The sequence below is a fragment of the Onychomys torridus genome, unplaced genomic scaffold (assembly GCF_903995425.1).
Source record: "Onychomys torridus unplaced genomic scaffold, mOncTor1.1, whole genome shotgun sequence".
Classification (NCBI taxonomy): domain Eukaryota; kingdom Metazoa; phylum Chordata; class Mammalia; order Rodentia; family Cricetidae; genus Onychomys; species Onychomys torridus.
The window spans coordinates 17,725-41,257 of NW_023412906.1; the positions used below are offsets into that span (position 1 = coordinate 17,725).

At 48.7% G+C, this 23,533-nt stretch overlaps 1 protein-coding gene across 1 annotated transcript in view; it reads left to right on the plus strand.

The window, feature by feature from the left end:
* Atcay (ATCAY kinesin light chain interacting caytaxin) overlaps nt 1-23,527 on the plus strand; it is a 31,663-nt gene extending 8,136 nt beyond the window's left edge. Inside the window, exons 4-10 of the mRNA XM_036176466.1 lie at nt 17,755-17,976; nt 19,031-19,216; nt 19,429-19,531; nt 19,875-20,006; nt 20,419-20,697; nt 20,948-20,980; nt 23,237-23,527. Of these exons, the coding sequence (XP_036032359.1) occupies nt 17,755-17,976; nt 19,031-19,216; nt 19,429-19,531; nt 19,875-20,006; nt 20,419-20,697; nt 20,948-20,980; nt 23,237-23,246 (965 nt within the window). The 3' untranslated portion in view covers nt 23,247-23,527. The remainder of the gene's footprint in view (nt 1-17,754; nt 17,977-19,030; nt 19,217-19,428; nt 19,532-19,874; nt 20,007-20,418; nt 20,698-20,947; nt 20,981-23,236) is intronic.
* The last annotated feature ends 6 nt before the right edge of the window (nt 23,528-23,533 follow it).

Consider the following 23,533-nt stretch of genomic DNA (forward strand, 5'->3'; position numbering starts at 1 on the left):
CTGCGCCATGTCTTACTGTGTGCTTTTAGCTGTTTCCCCAATGTCTCTGTGCAGGTAATGCGCTTCCAATCTAGAAGCCCAGACTGATGAAATGTGGGATGGCGCAGTGGGTAGCACGCTCGCTGTTCTGGTCTAAAGACCTGAGTTCCAATTCCAGAACCTCAAGGCAGAGGGTGTGGGCGGGGGATCAGGCGTGGTGTAGCTCGTGTGCGGCACAGGAGGATGGCTGGGACTCCCCGCCCTGCTGGGCTTTCAGGCAGTCACCCCCAGGTTCGGGGAGCGACCCCGTGGTGAAAACACGGGGGAGCGCCGGAGGACGCGCATCGCAGGCACCTGAGTCTCAGTTTGTGTCTGCACATGGAGATTCGTGCCACGAGTCCCAGAACAGGAGGCCGAGGCAGGGGGATGGCCAAGTGCCAGGACAGCCTCAGCTGTGCAGACAGACCGTAGTCCCAGGTCGAGTTATATGGGTGATGAGGCCAAGGAAGATGCTCCACAAGACGCTCCCCAGCAATGACCGCCCAGGTCCTGGGCTGGCCTGCTCCTGGAGGCAGACCCAATGTGAGCCCAGGTCACAGGATAATGCCCTGCAGTGCTTCCCTAGAGCCCCTCCTCGCTGTTGCTAGTTCTCGGGCCAGAACCCAGAACTTAACACCCAGGTACTCCATTGCCCCGCCACTGGGGATTCTAGGCGGGGCTCCACCCTGACCACGCCCCCAGCCCCTCACTGGGGATTCTGGGCGGGGCTCCACCCTGACCACGCCCCCCAGCCCTCACTGGGGATTCTGGGCGGGGCTCCACCCTGACCACGCCCCCAGCCCTCACTGGGGATTCTAGGCGGGGCTCCGCCCTGACCAAGCCCCCAGCTCTGTTTTTATATTTAAATCACACATACTGAACTCATCCTGGGCCCCGTTGGCCTCAGCCCGTGGCGATCCTACTCTCTAAGCCTCCCACCAGCTACAGAGTGACCCTGAGGACACACTGGGCCGCTTCTGTTCCAGCCAGGGTCCCTCCCCCATGCAGGGAACACCACATCCCCTCCATCTTACAGTTCCAAATGTCGGATTCCATCCCAGCACAAGAGGGGAGACCCGGGCCTCAGCCAGCCATTGTGGGCCTGAAGCGACGCTGCTGGATGAGCCTGTGAACACAGGATTGACCTGCTGGAGGAGCCAGCACAGTCCATCTCCAAAGGGAGGAAGCGGGGCAAGATGGGGTCACGTGAAACATGGAAACCTGTAGCTGACATTTTCTTCGGGCCACCAACCAGCTCCCACATAAAGACATGGAGACTTAATATGAATTAGGAGAGCTCGGCCTTAGCTTGGGCTTGTCCCACAGGCTCTTATGACTCAATTTAACCTGTTTCTCCTCATCTGCGTTTTGCCTTGGGGCTTTTCACCTTTCTTTCATTCTGTGTCCTGCTTTTCTGCTCCCTTCACATCTGGCTGGCCCCTGGCATCTTCCTATGTCTCTTTTTCTTTCTTACCCAGAGCCTAAATTCTCCTCCTATTTATTCTCCTTACCCAGAAGTCCCGCCTGTGCCTCCTCCTCATCTATTGGCTGCTCGGCTTTTTATTAGACCAACCAGGTGCCTTAGTCAGGCAAGGTAAAACAGCCACACATCTTTACATAGCTAAGCAAATATTCTGCAACTGACACTAAAAAATTTTTTAAAAGGTTTTAGCTCTAATATAGTAAGATACTAAGAATTATCAAGCAAGAACTACATTCACAAAAACCAGTCCATTTGTATTTGGCAAATTTAGAGAAAAGACTCCATTTATCTATCCAATCTTTGTGAGTCCACAGGTGTGTATCTAATCCACCTTCTATCCTAACTGTATTACCAACCCAAAGCCATATTTTTAGACCCCAAAACATTTTCCTAGATAAACAATCCAAGTTTATATGTCTCTCAACATTATATACTTTACATCACTTTTGTGAGTTTATTTTCTGAATTTGGTAACAAGGAAAACTATAAAATTCTAACTATCTAATCTTCAACCCCATCAGAGACCTGAGAAGGATATAATATCACCTGAGTACACAGCAAGTGCCCCCAAGCGACTTCAAAAACTATAAAAATGACAGAAACAGCTGGCTGCTTGGACAGTCACCCAAAGTTCCTCTGCAAAGCTGGGGCATCCATCTTTGGTCTAAAGGTCCAGATTATCTGAAAGACTCTTATGTGAAGCAGGAATTTTGAAGGACTATCCTGTCTTGTTTTGGTGAAGTTTGGTAGTCACGTTTTTTTGTGTCCTGCTGATCCAGTTTGGACAGCACACTGTCAGCAGTCGAGGTAAAGGCAGTTTCTTGCCCAGTGTGACTTTGCCACAAATGAAAGCAAACTCCTTATGAAGTTTCTTTGATGCCCATCATCTTCCCCGAAGTATTTCAGTGCTGCTAGGAGCAGACATGTCTCACTGTCATGGAAATTCTTATGTTATTAAAACATCTTAAATGTCATATTCTCTAGGTCTCTGGAGTGTTTGAAGACCATCTATCTAAAATATATCTCTGTTTGACCTTGACATACCTGAGTACAAGTTTGATTGTTATAGATAACTAGCCACTAACCTGTGTTTCTTAATTAACTTAAACAGTTTGTAACAATAGCTTTCAAGGACTAGAGTTTTATATTTCATTTTTAAATGAGCTGCACAGTACCTTAAGCAAGAGTATAAACATATGTACAATATAACAAAAATAACCTTAAGTTTGCATCAGTATATAAAAATCCATACCGTTGTTAAATATTTGAGATGAATAGTTTTGTGTTTGTCCTATATTCCCATATCCCTGGTAAATGATGACAAGCATTTTATCGAATGACCAAAACCAGCACCCCATCTCTCGGGAATGTGGGCATCGTGTGCTCTAGACGGTACGGAGGTGACAGCATCCTCAGGGAACCCTGAGGAAACGGAGATGATGATCAAGTCCTAGGAAAACCAGCTGTAACATTGTTATACAGTCTCTGTGGAATAGGACAATGCAAGGCTTATCTTCAATCCTGGCTAGAGTAGTCTGTGAGGCTGGCCCATCTCCGCCAGCAGCAGCCTTGAAGCTGTTCTGGATACAGAACTCTGAGGAAACTGCAACAGAGGCACCCTGAGAGGCTGCATCGCCTGGGCCACCCATTTTCATTGGTGTCTGGTCCTTTTTTTGAAAACACACAAACTTTCAAAGTTAACACACATATCTGCATTAACACAAGTATGGATTGTGAAGTGTGCACAAGCTAGCTAAAGATGTTTTGTTTTTTTTTTTTTAATTCTATGTTTGATCAGGTAAAGGCATCTGTTAACTTTATTAGACTGTTTGGACTGAATAACCAAACCTCAATCCATGCCAAATGAAAGGATCACATGTAATAATCAATCATGAGGACTCTGTAGCCAGATTTATCTCGTCTCATCCAGTCTCAGATCTGTCGATGTAGCATGTATCTTAGAAGGTCTTATTAATAAAATCAGACCTGAGGCCAGGTATTGGAGTGAATGCTGGAAGATCAGAGAAACAGAACAAGCCACAGCTTCCTCACCTTGCCAATTCCTCAGCTGATTCTGTTTCCTCAGACTGGAATCCTCTGAGTCTTCATCCAGAATGAATCTCAGCTGAACTGCTGCACAAAGTCTAAAAGCTTAAAGGGCTCTAGTTCCTGGATTTTATACCTTATATACCTTTCTGCTTCCTGCCATCACTTCCTGAGAGAAAAGGCGTGAGTCACCAGGCCTGGCTGTTTCCAGTGTGGCTTCGAACTCATAGAGATCCGAATGGATCTCTGCCTTGGGAATGATAGGATTAAAAGCATGTGTGCCACCATTTTCTGGCCTCTATATCTAGTGGTTGTTCTGTTCTCTGACCCCAGATAAGTTTATTAGGGTGCACAATATTTTGGGAAACACAATATCACCACATTTCCCCTTTTAGGTCTAAATTTAAAAAAAAAACAACTTATAACTAATACAAGAAAAACTATATCCAATAAGTATATACAATATATATACAATATATAAAGTCAAGAATTACATTAACAATGTCTAGTCCAGTAACATTTGACAGATTCAGGGGTTAGAGAGATGGCTCAGCAGTTAAGAGCACTGACTGCTCTTCCAGAGGACTTGGGTTCAATTCCCAGCACCCACATGGCAGCTCACAACTGTCTGTAACTCCAAGATCTGACACCTTCACATAGACACACATGTAGGCAAAAGCACCAATGCAAATAAAATAAAAATAAATAAATTAAGGGATGGGGGATTTAACTCAGTGGTAGAGCACTTTCCTAGCAAGTGCAAGGCCCTAGGTTTGATCCTCAGCTCAAGAAAGAAAGAAAGAAAGGAAGGAAGGAAGGAAGGAAGGAAGGAAAAGAAATAAATTATCAAAAAAGAAATATTTAAAAAATTTTGACAGATTCAGACAAAAAACTCCATTTAATTATATAATTAATGTCCAGTCCCATTAACACTTGAGAAATTCAGATAAAAAATTTTCATTACTTATCCCATTTAAAACAAGTAGTTCCTTTATAAAAGTATATTCAATAGTCTCCATTTTTATCTTATCATGTCCCCATATCATGTAGTTTTTCTGGGTTCATTTATTTATGTCTGCAGTCAAATTTTCATGGGGTCTCTCCCCAATCAAATCTGGTCTCCATTAATTTTGAAGGAATCCATAGCCTTTCATTTCCTGTGGGAACAAAATCATAACTTCTCCCCTAATGCAATATATTTTCTGAATTCCATTTTATTTATTTATATTTTTTTAATTTTTTAATTTTTTGAATGCCAAATTCTGTTTATTGAAGCAGGGAGGAGGTCTTAAATACAATGGGAGAACCCCGGAGGGCAGAAAATTCGCTCTGATGTTTTACAATCTTGCATCTAAGCTGTTGATGCCCAATATGCAGGATACACAGACATAGGAGCATCCCTTCAGCATTCCAGGATGGTGGAATCTCGCAGGGAATTAGCATAGGGACGGATATCAAGGTCAAGGTCAGCAAAGCCAGGCAACAGTTACCCAAAACCGGGGCCGGGCCTACAGGTCCCCCAAATTTTACTAAAAAATGAGCTTCTGATTTAGGTTGTGTGGGATGTCAGCAGGTCATCTTGTCATGGAGACACCTGCCTGGCCACACAGGCATTCTGTCTTAGGTTGGTGAGTGCCCCCCAGGCATTACCCATCTGTGAATAACTCATTATCATACAGTGTGATACAGTGTGAGCTGCAGAGTTAACTGTTGCCAAAGATCTTTAAGTGGCGCTGGGCTTGCAATCTGTGTGTTCAACACAGAAAAGAACCAACAGAAGTCTTAACCCACCCATGGCCAGTAGGCTAAAGGAAGCTGAGCCATTTCCTTCCTTAAATGAGCCTTACTGCAAACTGGAGTCCCTTGTAAGATGGTATCCTGAGAGCAAATGGAACTTGAGTTTGTAAGTTTATAACTTTCAAAGCCAATCGAAATGTATAAAACTATTGATTTAAATTTGTCAATGCCCAATAGAATGGAAGATTAAACTAACTGTGGTAGCTACTTTTGCTGCCAGGGTCTCCACTGTGCTAGCTGTAGTAACAAGTTATAAAATGGCAATTCCAGAAACAGTGTAGCAGTGGTCGTCACTGTTATAACAGCACCATGGGCAGCAGTGATGTCAAAATCTCTTCTGGAGTGTGTGGGCATCCATTTGGCATGGACACAGCTCCAGGAACACAAACAAACGAGGGCCCCTTATTCTTGATCCCAGCACAAATTAAGCTGGCAGCTCTGCAAAAGAACAACTAAGAACCATAAAGAAAAAACAGGCAGCTCACAGGGAGCAGAACTAATGGTCTCATAATGGCTTACACTGAATTCCCATTTTAAAGTTAAGGCATCCCTAAAACATCTGGACTGGTTTAATTCAGCAGTTCCTTTTTCAATACCATGTCTCTCAGCAGCTGTTGTTCATTCATCAGCATTAAAAAATTCATGGGGCTGGAGAGATGGCTCAGATGTTAAGAGCTCTGGCTGCTTTTCCAGGGGTCCTGAGTTCAAGCCCCAGCAACCACATGATGGATCACAACCATCTGCAATGAGATCTGGTGGTGCCCTCTGCTGGCAAGCCGATGTACATGCAGGTATTGTTTATTAAAACATCTTAAATGTCATATTCTCTAGGTCTCTGGAGTGTTGAAGACCATCTATCTATAAATATATCTCTGTTTGACCTTGACATACCTGAGTACAAGTTTGATTGTTATAGATAACTAGCCACTAACCTGTGTTTCTTAATTAACTTAAACAGTTTTAACAATAGCTTTCAAGGACTAGAGTTTTATATTTCATTTTTAAATGAGCTGCACAGTACCTTAAGCAAGAGTAAAACATATGTACAATATAACAAAAATAACCTTAAGTTTGCATCAGTATAAAAAATCCATACCGTTGTTAAATATTTTGAGATGAATAGTTTTGTTGTTTGTCCTATATTCCCATATCCCTGGTAAATGATGACAAGCATTTTATCGAATGACCAAAACCAGCACCCCATCTCTCGGGATGTGGGCATCGTGTGCTCTAGATGGTACGGAGGTGACAGCATCCTCAGGGAACCCTGAGGAAACGGAGATGATGATCAAGTCCTAGGAAAACCAGCTGTAACATTGTTATACAGTCTCTGTGGAATAGGACAATGCAAGGCTTATCTTCAATCCTGGCTAGAGTAGTCTGTGAGGCTGGCCCATCTCCGCCAGCAGCAGCCTTGAAGCTGTTCTGGATACAGAACTCTGAGGAAACCACAACAGAGGCACCCTGAGAGGCTGCATCGCCTGGGCCACCCTTTTCATTGGTGTCTGGTCCTTTTTTGAAAACACACAAACTTTCAAAGTTAACACACATATCTGCATTAACACAAGTATGGATTGTGAAGTGTGCACAAGCTAGCTAAAGATGTTTTTTTTTTTTTTAATTCTATGTTTGATCAGGTAAAGGCATCTGTTAACTTTATTAGACTGTTTGGACGAATAACCAAACCTCAATCCATGCCAAATGAAAGGATCACATGTAATAATCAATCATGAGGACTCTGTAGCCAGATTTATCTCGTCTCATCCAGTCTCAGATCTGTCGATGTAGCATGTATCTTAGAAGGTCTTATTAATAAAATCAGACCTGAGGCCAGGTATTGGAGTGAATGCTGGAAGAAGCAGAACAGAACAAGCCACAGCTTCCTCACCTTGCCAATTCCTCAGCTGATTCTGTTCCTCAGACTGGAATCCTCTGAGTCTTCATCCAAATGAATCTCATCTGTGCAGGTAATGCGCTTCCAATCTAGAAGCCCAGACTGATGAAATGTGGGATGGCGCAGTGGGTAGCACGCTTGCTGTTCTGGTCTAAAGACCTGAGTTCCAATTCCAGAACCTCAAGGCAGAGGGTGTGGGCGGGGGATCAGGCGTGGTGTAGCTCGTGTGCGGCACAGGAGGATGGCTGGGACTCCCCGCCCTGCTGGGCTTTCAGGCAGTCACCCCAGGTTCGGGGAGCGACCCCGTGGTGAAAACACGGGGGAGCGCCGGAGGACGCGCATCGCAGGCACCTGAGTCTCAGTTTGTGTCTGCACATGGAGATTCGTGCCACGAGTCCCAGAACAGGAGGCCGAGGCAGGGGGATGGCCAAGTGCCAGGACAGCCTCAGCTGTGGAGACAGACCGTAGTCCCAGGTCGAGTTATATGGGTGATGAGGCCAAGGAAGATGCTCCACAAGACGCTCCCCAGCAATGACCGCCCAGGTCCTGGGCTGGCCTGCTCCTGGAGGCAGACCCAATGTGAGCCCAGGTCACAGGATAATGCCCTGCAGTGCCTTCCCTAGAGCCCCTCCTCGCTGTTGCTAGTTCTCGGGCCAGAACCCAGAACTTAACACCCAGGTACTCCATTGCCCCGCCACTGGGGATTCTGGGCGGGGCTCCACCCTGACCACGCCCCCAGCCCTCACTGGGGGATTCTAGGCGGGGCTCCACCCTGACCACGCCCCCAGCCCCTCACTGGGGATTCTGGGCGGGGCTCCACCCTGACCACGCCCCCAGCCCTCACTGGGGATTCTAGGCGGGGCTCCACCCTGACCACGCCCCCAGCCCCTCACTGGGGATTCTGGGCGGGGCTCCACCCTGACCACGCCCCCAGCCCTCACTGGGGATTCTAGGCGGGGCTCCGCCCTGACCAAGCCCCCAGCTCTGTTTTTATATTTAAATCACACATACTGAACTCATCCTGGGCCCCATTGGCCTCAGCCCGTGGCGATCCTACTCTCTAAGCCTCCCACCAGCTACAGAGAGACCCTGAGGACACACTGGGCCGCTTCTGTTCCAGCCAGGGTCCCTCCCCCATGCAGGGAACACCACATCCCCTCCATCTTACAGTTCCAAATGTCGGATTCCATCCCAGCACAAGAGGGGAGACCCGGGCCTCAGCCAGCCGTTGTGGGCCTGAAGCGACGCTGCTGGATGAGCCTGTGAACACAGGATTGACCTGCTGGAGGAGCCAGCACAGTCCATCTCCAAAGGGAGGAAGCGGGGCAAGATGGGGTCACGTGAAACATGGAAACCTGTAGCTGACATTTTCTTCGGGCCACCAACCAGCTCCCACATAAAGACATGGAGACTTAATATGAATTAGGAGAGCTCGGCCTTAGCTTGGGCTTGTCCCACAGGCTCTTATGACTCAATTTAACCTGTTTCTCCTCATCTGCGTTTTGCCTCAGGGGCTTTTCACCTTTCTTTCATTCTGTGTCCTGCTTTTCTGCTCCCTTCACATCTGGCTGGCCCCTGGCATCTTCCTATGTCTCTTTTTCTTTCTTACCCAGAGCCTAAATTCTCCTCCTATTTATTCTCCTTACCCAGAAGTCCCGCCTGTGCCTCCTCCTCATCTATTGGCTGCTCGGCTTTTTATTAGACCAACCAGGTGCCTTAGTCAGGCAAGGTAAAACAGCCACACATCTTTACATAGCTAAGCAAATATTCTGCAACTGACACTAAAAAATTTTTAAAAAGGTTTTAGCTCTAATATAGTAAGATACTAAGAATTATCAAGCAAGAACTACATTCACAAAAACCAGTCCATTTGTATTTGGCAAATTTAGAGAAAAGACTCCATTTATCTATCCAATCTTTGTTAGTCCACAGGTGTGTATCTAATCCACCTTCTATCCTAACTGTATTACCAACCCAAAGCCATATTTTTAGACCCCAAAACATTTTCCTAGATAAACAATCCAAGTTTATATGTCTCTCAACATTATATACTTTACATCATTTTTGTGAGTTTATTTTCTGAATTTGGTAACAAGGAAAACTATAAAATTCTAACTATCTAATCTTCAACCCCATCAGAGACCTGAGAAGGATATAATATCACCTGAGTACACAGCAAGTGCCCCCAAGCGACTTCAAAAACTATAAAAATGACAGAAACAGCTGGCTGCCTGGACAGTCACCCAAAGTTCCTCTGCAAAGCTGGGGCATCCATCTTTGGTCTAAAGGTCCAGATTATCTGAAAGACTCTTATGTGAAGCAGGAATTTTGAAGGACTATCCTGTCTTATTTTGGTGAAGTTTGGTAGTCACGTTTTTTTGTGTCCTGCTGATCCAGTTTGGACAGCACACTGTCAGCAGTCGAGGTAAAGGCAGTTTCTTGCCCAGTGTAACTTTGCCACAAATGAAAGCAAACTCCTTATGAAGTTTCTATGATGCCCATCATCTTCCCCGAAGTATTTCGGTGCTGCTAGGAGCAGACGTGTCTCACTGTCATGGAAATTCTTATGTTATTAAAACATCTTAAATGTCATATTCTCTAGGTCTCTGGAGTGTTTGAAGACCATCTATCTAAAATATATCTCTGTTTGACCTTGACATACCTGAGTACAAGTTTGATTGTTATAGATAACTAGCCACTAACCTGTGTTTCTTAATTAACTTAAACAGTTTGTAACAATAGCTTTCAAGGACTAGAGTTTTATATTTCATTTTTAAATGAGCTGCACAGTACCTTAAGCAAGAGTATAAACATATGTACAATATAACAAAAATAACCTTAAGTTTGCATCAGTATATAAAAATCCATACCGTTGTTAAATATTTGAGATGAATAGTTTTGTGTTTGTCCTATATTCCCATATCCCTGGTAAATGATGACAAGCATTTTATCGAATGACCAAAACCAGCACCCCATCTCTCGGGAATGTGGGCATCGTGTGCTCTAGATGGTACGGAGGTGACAGCATCCTCAGGGTTCCCTGAGGAAACGGAGATGATGATCAAGTCCTAGGAAAACCAGCTGTAACATTGTTATACAGTCTCTGTGGAATAGGACAATGCAAGGCTTATCTTCAATCCTGGCTAGAGTAGTCTGTGAGGCTGGCCCATCTCCGCCAGCAGCAGCCTTGAAGCTGTTCTGGATACAGAACTCTGAGGAAACCACAACAGAGGCACCCTGAGAGGCTGCATCGCCTGGGCCACCCATTTTCATTGGTGTCTGGTCCTTTTTTTGAAAACACACAAACTTTCAAAGTTAACACACATATCTGCATTAACACAAGTATGGATTGTGAAGTGTGCACAAGCTAGCTAAAGATGTTTTTTTTTTTTTAATTCTATGTTTGATCAGGTAAAGGCATCTGTTAACTTTATTAGACTGTTTGGACTGAATAACCAAACCTCAATCCATGCCAAATGAAAGGATCACATGTAATAATCAATCATGAGGACTCTGTAGCCAGATTTATCTCGTCTCATCCAGTCTCAGATCTGTCGATGTAGCATGTATCTTAGAAGGTCTTATTAATAAAATCAGACCTGAGGCCAGGTATTGGAGTGAATGCTGGAAGAGCAGAGAAACAGAACAAGCCACAGCTTCCTCACCTTGCCAATTCCTCAGCTGATTCTGTTTCCTCAGACTGGAATCCTCTGAGTCTTCATCCAAAATGAATCTCAGCTGAACTGCTGCACAAAGTCTAAAAGCTTAAAGGGCTCTAGTTCCTGGATTTTATACCTTATACACCTTTCTGCTTCCTGCCATCACTTCCTGAGAGAAAAGGCGTGAGTCACCAGGCCTGGCTGTTTCCAGCGTGGCTTCAAACTCATAGAGATCCGAATGGATCTCTGCCTTGGGAATGATAGGATTAAAAGCATGTGTGCCACCATTTTCTGGCCTCTATATCTAGTGGTTGTTCTGTTCTCTGACCCCAAATAAATTTATTAGGGTGCACAATATTTTGGGAAACACAATATCACCACATTTCCCCTTTTAGGTCTAAATTTAAAAAAAGAACAACTTATAACTAATACAAGAAAAACTATATCCAATAAGTATATACAATATATATACAATATATAAAGTCAAGAATTACATTAACAATGTCTAGTCCAGTAACATTTGACAGATTCAGGGGTTAGAGAGATGGCTCAGCAGTTAAGAGCACTGACTGCTCTTCCAGAGGACTTGGGTTCAATTCCCAGCACCCACATGGCAGCTCACAACTGTCTGTAACTCCAAGATCTGACACCTTCACATAGACACACATGTAGGCAAAAGCACCAATGCAAATAAAATAAAAATAAATAAATTAAGGGATGGGGGATTTAACTCAGTGGTAGAGCACTTTCCTAGCAAGTGCAAGGCCCTAGGTTTGATCCTCAGCTCAAGAAAGAAAGAAAGGAAGGAAGGAAGGAAGGAAGGAAGGAAAAGAAATAAATTATCAAAAAAGAAATATTTAAAAAAATTTTGACAGATTCAGACAAAAAACTCCATTAATATATAATTAATGTCCAGTCCATTAACACTTGAGAAATTCAGATAAAAAATTTTCATTACTTATCCCATTTAAAACAAGTAGTTCCTTTATAAAAGTATATTCAATAGTCTCCATTTTTATCTTATCATGTCCCCATATCAAGGGATCAGCATACACATCACCTGTTTTGTAGTTTTTCTGGGTTCATTTATTTATGTCTGCAGTCAAATTTTCATGGGGTCTCTCCCCAATCAAATCTGGTCTCCATTAATTTTGAAGGAATCCATAGCCTTTCATTTCCTGTGGGAACAAAATCATAACTTCTCCCCTAATGCAATATATTTTCTGAATTCCATTTTATTTATTTATATTTTTTTAATTTTTTAATTTTTTGAATGCCAAATTCTGTTTATTGAAGCAGGGAGGAGGTCTTAAATACAATGGGAGAACCCCGGAGGGCAGAAATTCGCTTCTGATGTTTTACAATCTTGCATCTAAGCTGTTGATGCCCAATATGCAGGATACACAGACAAGGAGCATCCCTTCAGCATTCAGGATGGTGGAATCTCGCAGGGAATTAGCATAGGGAGGATATCAAGGTCAAGGTCAGCAAGCAAGGCAACAGTTACCCAAAACCGGGGCCAGGGCCTACAGGTCCCCCCACTTTTACTAAAAAATGAGCTTCTGATTTAGGTTGTGTGGGATGTCAGCAGGTCATCTTGTCATGGAGACACCTGCCCTGGCCACACAGGCATTCTGTCTTAGGTTGGTGAGTGCCCCCCAGGCATTACCCATCTGTGAATACTCATTATCATACAGTGTGATACAGTGTGAGCTGCAGAGTTAACTGTTGCCAAAGATCTTTAAGTGGCGCTGGGCTTGCAATCTGTGTGTTCAACACAGAAAAGACCAACAGAAGTCTTAACCCACCCATGGCCAGTAGGCTAAAGGAAGCTGAGCCATTTCCTTCCTTAATGAGCCTTACTGCAAACTGGAGTCCTTGTAAGATGGTATCCTGAGAGCAAATGGAACTTGAGTTTGTAAGTTTATAACTTTCAAAGCCAATCGAAATGTATAAAACTATTGATTTAAATTTGTCATGCCCAATAGAATGGAAGATTAACTAACTGTGGTAGCTACTTTTGCTGCCAGGGTCTCCACTGTGCTAGCTGTAGTAACAAGTTATAAAATGGCAATTCCAGAAACAGTGTAGCAGTGGTCGTCACTGTTATAACAGCAACATGGGCAGCAGTGATGTCAAAATCTCTTCTGGAGTGTGTGGGCATCCATTGGCATGGACACAGCTCCAGGAACACAAACAAACGAGGCCCCTTATTCTTGATCCCAGCACAAATTAAGCTGGCAGCTCTGCAAAAGAACAACTAAGAACCATAAAGAAAAAACAGGCAGCTCACAGGGAGCAGAACTAATGGTCTCATAATGGCTACACTGAATTCCATTTTAAAGTTAAGGCATCCCTAAAACATCTGGACTGGTTTAATTCAGCAGTTCCTTTTTCAATACCATGTCTCTCAGCAGCTGTTGTTCATTCATCAGCATTAAAAAATTCATGGGGCTGGAGAGATGGCTCAGATGTTAAGAGCTCTGGCTGCTTTTCCAGGGGTCCTGAGTTCAAGCCCCAGCAACCACATGATGGATCACAACCATCTGCAATGAGATCTGGTGGTGCCCTCTGCTGGCAAGCCGATGTACATGCAGGAAGAATACTGCATACATAATAAATAAACAAACAAACAAATAAAATAAACAAACAAATAAATAAATGAAATTCAAAATCAACACAACACCATACAGAATCAAGACTCCCTGTGTATTTCCCATCTTTATGTGGCTTATTCTTTTTTTGTTACTTTACTCTTTCTTTAAAGACTTTACTTAATTATCTTTAAACTATTTATTTTTTCCTACCACTGTATATACTCATTTTCCTTTCTTTCTTAAGCACCTATGCACATTGTAACCCATTTAAAGGATTTTTGTCTGGAGCTGTTTTACTGTGCACATGTAGTGTTCTCTGGCCACAGGAGCCAAACCGTACACTGCTAAGTGTCCGCTAGGACCTCCACCCTGTGGCTCTGAGTTGGCTCCACCCACTTCTACAGTCCATGAGAGCCTCACCTTAAGCCCGAGGGCCTGGCTGAGAGGTGCATTTAACCGCCCAGCTCTGGGAAGTTGGTGCCCACACAGTGGCAGGGAGTTTTACTTAGCTTGTTGTTTCCACTTAGCGTGTGGTTGCTCACATGCTCTGCCTCAGGACAGCGCCTCTTGAAGGAGCCATATCCATTTTCTTTTCTCTGTTTCTTTTTCCTCAGCTTTCTCAGGTCCTATCTGGAAATTCAGGCCCCACATTGGACACCATTTGTTGTTGGAACCAGAGACTTATTAATTATGAATGCTCGGCTTAGCTTAGGCTTGTCCCACTAGTTCTTACAACTTATGTTAACCTGTTCCTCTCGTCTACGTTTTACCTTGGGGCTTTTTACCCTTCTTTCTTTCATTCTGTGTGTCCTGCTTTACTGATTTCTCTGTGTCTGCCTGTCTGGCCCCCAATGCCTGCCTGGCATCTCTTTTCTTTCTTCCCCTGACCCTAAATTCTCCTCCTACTTACTCTCCCTGCCGGAAGTCCCGCCTATACCTCCTTTCTTGCTATTGGCCACTCAACTTTTTCTTAGACCAATCAGGTGCCTTAGGCAGGCAAGGTGAAACAATAACACATCTTTACATAGTTAAACAAATATTCCACAACAGAGACCTGTGAGGGAAAGAAACATCTAGCAAGAGGCATCTGTCTGTCTCTCTCTCCCTCCTCTCTCTTAGTGTTTTGGGTTAGGTTCCTGTAGCTCAGGCTGGCCAGGAACTCACTATGTGGCCGAGGATGACCTTGAACTCCTGATTCTCCGGCACTGCCTCTAGAGTGCTGCAATGTCAGACATCAGACGCACACCCTTGAGCCTGGCAGGATTTTATTTTCAGTGTCCAAACCATTTTGAGTGGCACATTAAGAAAAAAATTAAAAATTTAAAAAATTTTAAAAGTTTAAAAATGGTGCCAGGCGGTGGTGGTGCACGCCTTTAACCCCAGCACTCTGGATGCAGGGGCAGTCAGATCTCTGTGAGTTCAAGGCCAGCTTGGGCTACAGAGTGAGATCCAGGACAGGCTCTAAAACTACACAAAGAAACCCTGTCTCGGAAAAAAAAAAATCTAAAAACTTAAAAAATTTTAAAAATCCAGCTCTAGAGAAGCAGAGACAGGTGGATCTCTGTGAGTTCGAGGCCAGCCTGCTCTAAAGAGTGAGTTCCAGGACCACCAGGGCTGCACAGAGAAACCCTGTCTCAGAAGTAGAAAACAACAACTTTTAATTCTTATAATACGAATCTACTTTGATACACATTTAATAATCCCCCATTACCCTGGGCCCCTCCCCCAGTACAGCCAAAACTTTTCTTCTGCCTAACAACCCCCACCTTTCCTGAAGTGTTTTGGCTGTTGGTGGCATTTCATCGGGGATGCCTGGAACAGCACCTTCCATCTTGGTGAAGTCCAGAGGCCTGGACGGAGATTTCTGGCCTGTTCCAACTGGATTTCTCCATGTCCTGCCATGGTGTGTGGTTTCCTTAGGATGGGGTCTTACATGTAGGTCAGGTAGGCAGCCCAGAGCGAGCCAACAGTCTGTGTCATCTGGAGATCTGGCAATGGAGGCATTGTCCTTTTTTTTTTTTCTATTTTTTATAAGATCTTTATTGACAGACAATTCACAAGTATATAATTTTCCTGTTTGCACAATTTGATAGACTTTTTTAGTCCAGCATCCTCATAGGACCATGACATCATCACCACTTCCTGTTTTAGAACATCGCTGTCTTCAATTTTTCCTTCCTTTTTTTTTTTTTGAATGCTGAATGCTGTTTATTGAAGGAGGGAGGAGGTCTTAAATACAGGCTTACAGCACAATGGGAGAACCCCGGAGGGCAGAAGTTCGCTTCTGATGTTTTACAATCTTGCATCTAAACTGTTAATGCCCAGTATGCTGGATACACAGACAAGGAGCTTCCCTTAAGCATTCAGGGGGGTGGAACCCGGCAGGGAATTAGCATAGGGAGGATATCAAGGTCAAGGTCAGCAAGCAAGGCAACAGTTACCCAAAACGGGGGCCAGGGACCTACAGGTTCCCCCCCCCCCCTTTTACTAAAAAATTAACTTCTGACTTAGGTAGCATGGGACGTCAGCAGGTCACCTTACCCGTCATGGAGACACCTGCCCAGGCCACACAGGTGCTCCATTTTAGGTTGGTGAGCACCCCCCCCAGGCATTACCCATCTCTGATTCTAGGCGGGGCTCCACCCTGACCATGCCCCCAGCCCCTCACTGGGGGATTCTATGACCATGACCCCAGTTTATGTATGTGGGTTGTTGGGTGTCATGAGTGGATTTTGAAGGACAGCTTGTGGGAGTCAGTTCTGTGTCCACCATGAGGGCTCTGAGAATAAAGCCACCAGACGGGGTCACCCAACTGTTGAACTGTCCCTTTACCTGCTTATCAGCCCTATGTTTTGAGAGATCTGTCAAGGCCAGGCTGCCATTGAACCTCTCATCCTCCTGCCTCAGTGTCACTTTGGGAGCTAGGGTGCTTTCTGTCACTGGGACAAACCCGGTGACAGATTTGGGGAGGACAGTGTCTGTCTGGCTTATGTTCCACGTCACGGTCCATCACGAGGGACAGCAGGGCAGGACCCTGGAGGCAGGAGCTGAAGCCGAGGCCGTGGAGGGCGCTGCTGCCTGGGTGCTCCCCACCACTGCTCAGCCGGGTTGATTTCTTCCTTTTTAAAATTCTTCTCTCATGTATTACACCCCGACAGCATCCCCCTCCTTCTCCTCCCAGTCCCCACACACCCTCCCTCTCCCCCATGTCCAGTCCTCTCTCCCTTCAGGAAAAAAAGCAGGCCTGCTCAGGGATTTCAACCAGACACAGTATAACAGGTTCAGTAAGACTGGGCACAAACTGGCATGGTAAGGCTGGTCCAGGCGACCTGGTGTGAGGAGTAGGGTCCCAAAAGCCAGTAAGAGTCAGAGACAGCCAGGCGGTGGTGTCGCACGCCTGTAATCCCAGCACTCAGAAGGCAGAGGCAGGCGGATCTCTGTGAGTTCGAGGCCAGCGTGGGCTACAGAGAGATTTCCAGGACAGGCACCAAAACTACACAGAGAAAACCTGACTCGAACCACCCACCCACACACACACACAAACAAAGAGTCGGAGATAGCCCCTGTTCACACTGTTAGGAGACCCACAAGAGGACCAAGCTCCATGACTGTCACACACATGCCAGGGGGCCCAGGTCAGTCCCACACAGGCCCCCTGGTTGTTCAGTCTCTGTGGGCCCCTCTGAGCCCAGGTTAGTTATTCTGTTGTTTTCTTGTGTTGCCTTTGACCCCTGGCTCCACAGTCCTCCCTCCCTCTCTTCCTCCGGTTTCCCGAACCACCTGATGGTTGGCTGTGGTCTGCATCTGTTTGCATCAGTTGCTGGATGAGGCTCTCTGGTGACGATTATGCTCCCCGCCAGCTTTCTCACAGAACCCAGGACCCCGGGCTCCGGGTGGCCCCACCCACGGTGGGCTCGGCCCTCCCATGTCAGCCCCATCAAGAAAACACCCCACAGGCCTGTCTGGTGGTGACGTTTTCTCAGTCGAGATGCCCCAGGTGGCTTCTCTCTCAGGTCCGCTAGAAGACTCAGCCGCACTGAGCTCCTTGGGTGGCGGGGCAGAAGCTCCCGAGAAGGAGGTCACATCTGCGGGGTTGAGCTCCGCGGTGGGCAGAGGCTCCCTCGGCACTGGGGAGGAGAAGGCGGGAGTCCAGGGCCATCCTCTGCGACCCACTGAATCTGGGGCCAGCCTGGGCTACCCGAGAGCCTGTCTGGGCGGGGGTGAGGGTGAGCAGTCTTTCCCATTTGTGGGTCCTGGCAGCTCCTCCCTCCACCCTGAACTTGAGTGGGGCACATCGGAAGAGAAAGACCCTGGTGGCCCCAGAGATCAACATCTCCCTGGACCAAAGCGAGGGCTCTCTGCTGTCCGACGACTTCCTGGACACCCCCGATGACCTGGACATCAACGTGGATGACATCGAGACGCCGGACGAGACCGACTCGCTGGAGTTCTTGGGAAATGGCAATGACCTTGAGTGGGAAGGTAACGGCGGGGCCCGGCCTGCCCGCCTTGCGATCTGTGTGGGGACCCACATGGATTCTCACGGACCAGCGATGTCCACGTGGACGCCACCCACGCGGGGGGAGGGCAGCTAGACGGACAGAAGCCACCAGGTCCCTGCCCCCTTCCTGTCCCCAGCGGCTCCTGCAGTCAGGGCGGCCACGCACATCCCCACGTCAGTCAGCGGGTGACCCCCGAGCGGGGTCGGAATCTTCCCGCTCATCACCCTGCGGGCCCGGGGGAGGAAAGAGCAGGCTTCAAGCAGTCCTGGCCGGGCAGCTAGGGAGGGCCATGCGTTGGGAAGCCCTTTTAATCTTATTTATCATTTATTATTTATATGCCTTTTCTTTGAGACACAAAGTATCACTATGTAGCCCAGGCTAACCTCGAACTCTTGAGATCGGCCTGCCTCTGAGTGCCGGGATGACTAAAAAAAAAAAAAAAGAAAAGAAAAAGGAGCCGGTGGTGGCACACGCCTGTAACCCCAGCACTTGGGAGGCAGAGGCAGGCGGATCTCTGTGAGTTCAAGGCCAGCCTGGGCTACAGAGTGAGTTCCAGGAAAGGCTCCAAAGCTACACAGAGAAACCCTGTCTCGAAAAACCAAAAACAATAAATAAATAAAAAATAAAAAGAAAGAAAAAGGAAAACAAAACAATCCCCAGCGGGGTTGGGGTGGGACGGGAGCCTCAGGGGTGGTGTCAGCGGCTAGCTTGGGTGCAATCTCGGAGGACTTCCCGCAGGACGCCGCGGTGTAGCCAGGGCCGGGCAGGCTGGTGGTCCCCGCTTTTCTCGTGGCTGCGACAAAACAGCAGACACAGACAACTAGGGGGACGGGTTTACTCTGCAGCCCACTGGGAGCTGCAGTCCATCGAGGCCTCGGCCCCTGCGGCCCGGCGGCGGCACACTCAGGGCGCTTAACCCAGGCTAGCTCAGCTCCGGTGTTCCCAGAGCTGTCTCCCAGGATCCCAGATCCTGCCACACGCACAGAGTAACCCTCGTGTGTGCGTGGATGGATTCACGCTCCCCCGCCCCGCAGACGACACCCCAGTGGCCACTGCCAAGAACATGCCCGGGGACAGCGCGGACCTGTTCGGGGACAGCGCGGCGGACGAGGGCGCAGCGGCCAATGGTCGCCTGTGGCGGACTGTCATCATCGGGGAACAGGAGCACCGCATCGACCTGCACATGATCCGGCCGTACATGAAGGTGGTCACTCACGGAGGTGTGTGCACCCGCGCCGCCCACGCCGCTGGCCGGGGTCACCGGCACGTGGCTCCCCTACGTGGGCCCTGTCCAGCTGGGGTGTGCAGGGGTGACACACGGGTGCCATCCCCCACCGGGTGGCGTTGCTCAGGGGGTGCAGCCGTGGGGGGCCGCGAGGGGGAGACATGGTCCAGCCTGGGCTACTGTGACTGCGGACGCCTCCTGTCCCAGGGTACTACGGGGAAGGCCTCAACGCCATCATCGTCTTCGCTGCCTGCTTCCTCCCAGACAGCAGCTCCCCCGACTACCACTACATCATGGAGAATCTCTTCCTGTAAGTCCGCGGCCCGCACCGGGGAAGCGGAGGTGGCCGAGCCGTGAGTTCAAGGCTAGCCTGGTCTATCTACAAAGACGGCCTTTCCCAAAACCCAACTCGGGAGGCAGACGGGGCCCCTGGAGCTCAGAGAGCGCAGTCGGGGTTCTCCGCTGCTCCGGGGGTGCTGGCGCAGGGCCAGGGCCTTGCGTGGAGCGCAGGCTCAAATCCCTTCCAGAATGTTTGGGCCGCACCAGCCGGCCCACACTGCTGGGGTGTGGCCTGCCCGGCGGGCGGGGCTGCAGGGAGGCCCCACGCAGGCCGGCACCCCCAGTGGAGCCCCATGCCCCACCCCACCCCGCAGATACGTCATCAGTAGCCTGGAGCTGCTGGTGGCTGAGGACTACATGATCGTGTACCTGAACGGGGCCACGCCCCGGCGGAGGATGCCGGGCATCGGCTGGCTGAAGAAGTGTTACCACATGATTGACAGGAGGTGAGGGGGCGTCAACGTCCTTCCCCATCAGTCCCCGAGGCGGAAGCCCAGCCAAGGTCAAGGTGGCCAAGGCTTTGAAGGAAGGCGCCCTGAGAGTCCTGCCAGTGTCTGCGGATGACTCTAGGGACCCCTGGAGAGGGAGGCACCGTGCTGCGCGTCCTTCCGGGTCTGATCCATGAGCACTGAGAGGCATCAGAAAGAAGGCCTTTTCTTTTTCGTGGCTGAGTAATATTCCAGCCTGTGACCAAACTGTATTGTTTTCTGTCTGTCCATCTGTGAGTAAACACTGGGCTGTCTCCACCTTTTGTGTTTTATGAATAGCTTCAGACAGATTGAGGACGCAGGAGGATCCCGATTTTATGGTCATCCTCAGCTACATAGTGTGTTACAGGCTAGCCTGGACTACATGAAGACCCTGTTTCTGTGAGAAGGTGGGGCAGGGCTCCTGCCCACCCCAAACTCGCTGTGTGACGGGTCACACTTATCCCATCCTGGGCCTCCAGCTCCCTCCAACACGCCAGGGACATCAGTGCATGCTCGAGGGGCCAGTGGGATCCCAGGGCCCCAGGCTCAGCCCCAGCCACTGCACTCCGTCACCTGGTTCTGTCTGCCACAGCGCGCGGCCCCCACAGCCGGAGTTCCTGGTTCCCAGGTCCGAAGAAAAGCCGGAGACAGTGGAAGAAGAGGACGAGTGAGCGCGGGGGCAGCGGGGAGGAAGGCGGGGCCAATGGTGACACGGGGGGGGGGGGGGGTGCTGCACCAGCTCCTCTGGTCCCCTCATTTGTGTCTGTTTGGCCTTGTCCCTTGTGCAGCAGGTGCAGACTGGCATCTGTTTCCTGCTAGAAAGAAGCATGGTGGGAAGGTTTCCAGCCACAGTCAGTAAATGGGAATTGCTCCGGGTCCCAAATAGGCAAATAACACCCTCTCCTCCGCACCCACAGGTCAGCGGAAGTGACAGAAGACCAGGAAACAAGGTGGGTGTAGCAGGGCATCAGTGGGTTTTCTTGGAATGTTCTAAGCGCAGGTCAGTCTGGGTAACTGAACATCTAGTCAATATATTTATGCTCTGCCCCAGCAACTGGTACCACAGACAGGGTTTGTGCATCTGTTTCCCAGCTGTGGGACATGGTGGCCATGACTAGGACACACACCCACAGCCAGGTTCAGGTGCAGCTCAGAGAAAGGGTGATGGATGGATGGGTGGGTGGATGGGTGCGTAGGTGGGTGAATGGATGGATGGGTGGATGGATGGATGGATGGATGGATGGGTGGGTGGATGGATGGATGGTGGATGGCATGGGTTGGATGGATTGGATGGATGGGTGGATGGGATGGATGGATGGGATGGGTGGATGGATGGGTGGGATGGATGGATGGTGGGTTGGATGGATGGATGGATGGATGGGTGGATGGGGTGGATGGGTGGATTGGGTGGACTGGATGGGTGGATGGATGGGTGGGTGGGGTGGGTGGATGGATGGGTGGATGGATGGGTGGATGGATGGATGTGGTGGATGGATGGGTGGATGGATGGGTGGAATGGATGGATGGATGGGTGGATGGATGGATGGGGGTGGATGGATGGATGGATGGATGGATGGGGTGGATGGATGGATGGGTGGATGGATGGGTGGGTGGATGGTATGGATGGATGGGTGGATGGATGGATGGATGGGAATGGTGGATGGGTGGATGGGTGGATGGATGGTGGTGGGGGTGGGGTGGAGGATGGATGGGATGGGGGTGGATGATGGATGGATAGATGATGGAGAATGGTATGGATGGTGGGTGGTGGATGGATGGATGGATGATGGGTGGGAGGTGGATGGGTGGATGGATGGGTGGATGGTGGTGGATGGATGGATGGATGGATGGTGGATGGTGGTGGATGGATGGGTGGATGGGATGGGATGGGTGGTGGATGGATGGGTGGATGGATGGAGTGGATGGATGGAGTGGTGGATGGATGGGTGGATGGATGGGTGGATGGGTGGGTGGATGGATGGGTGGATGGATGGGTGGATGGATGGGTGGATGGATGGGTGGATGGATGGGTGGATGGATGGATGGATGGATGGGTGGATGGATGGGTGGATGGATGGGTGGATGGATGGATGGGTGGATGGATGGATGGGTGGATGGATGGATGGGTGGATGGGTGGATGGATGGTGGATGGATGGATGATGATGGATGGGTGGATGGGTGGATGGGTGGGGATGGATGATGATGGGTGGATGGGTGGATGATGGTGGATGGATGGGATGGATGGGTGGATGGGTGGATGGGTGGATAGGTGGGATGGATGGGTGGATGGTGGGTGGATGGATGGATGGATGGATGATGGATGGATGGTGGGGGGTGATGGATGGGTGGATGGATTGATGGATGGATGGAGGATGGATGATGGGGGTGGATGGATGGATGGATGGATGGGTGGATGGATGGGTGGATGGATGGGTGGATGGATGGATGGATGGATGGGTGGATGGATGGGTAGATGGATGGATGGGTGGATGGATGGATGGGTGGATGGATGGATGGTGGATGGGTGGATGGATGGGTGGATGGGATGGATGGAAATGGATGGATGGGTGGATGGTATGGATGTGGATGGGTGGGTGATGGATGGTGGATGGATGGATAGGATGGGTGGATGGATGGGATGGATATGATGGGTGGGTGGATGGGTGGATGGATGAATGATGGATGGATATATGGATGGTATGGGTGACGATGGTGGGTGGATGGAGGATGATGGGTGGATGGATGGATGGATGGAATGGTGGTGGATGGATGGATGGATGGGTGGATGGGTGGATGAATGGATGGATGGAATGGATGGATGATGGATGATGGTGGGTGGAATGGTGGATGGATGGGTGATGGATGGGTGGTGGATGGATGGTGGGTATGATGGATGGAGGGTGGTGGGTGGGTGAATGAGTAGGCATTGTTGGATAGAGTTATGATTTGGTGGGTTGGTGTATGAGCACATGCACATGCACAAATGGATGTTTAGGTTTGTGACATTCTGAGTGCAGGAGTCCACAGGTTTTTATTGCTGCTAACCTGGGAGGAGGTTGCCTTCTGATCTACATTAGGAATGTTGGTGGCTGTCATTGCTTTTTGCTCAGAGCTCTGCCAGCCAGTAGCTGACTCTGAGTCTTCCTGTGGAATCTCACCTCCCCCTCAGACACTCACCCTACCCTACTTGTCCTGTGCCCTCCAGCATGTCCTGATTTAACCAGAACCTAGAGATGGACAGAGAAGACTCCAGACACCACATAACCTCCGTCAGAGGCCTGTGGGCCCCAGACTTCATCCTGCCTCATCCTGCGTCCATCATCCAAGGACACCTGGCTCCCTTGTCCCTCTCTGAATCCTGGTGTCCTTTCTCGCTTCTTGAGTACATTTCACTGTTTTTATTTTAAGAAGGCGGTATGAGCACATTCTGGAATGGACCAGGTCCTTGGCCTCTACCCTTCCACATCCTGAGCTTGGGGTTGGCAAAGCTGGATATGGGCAG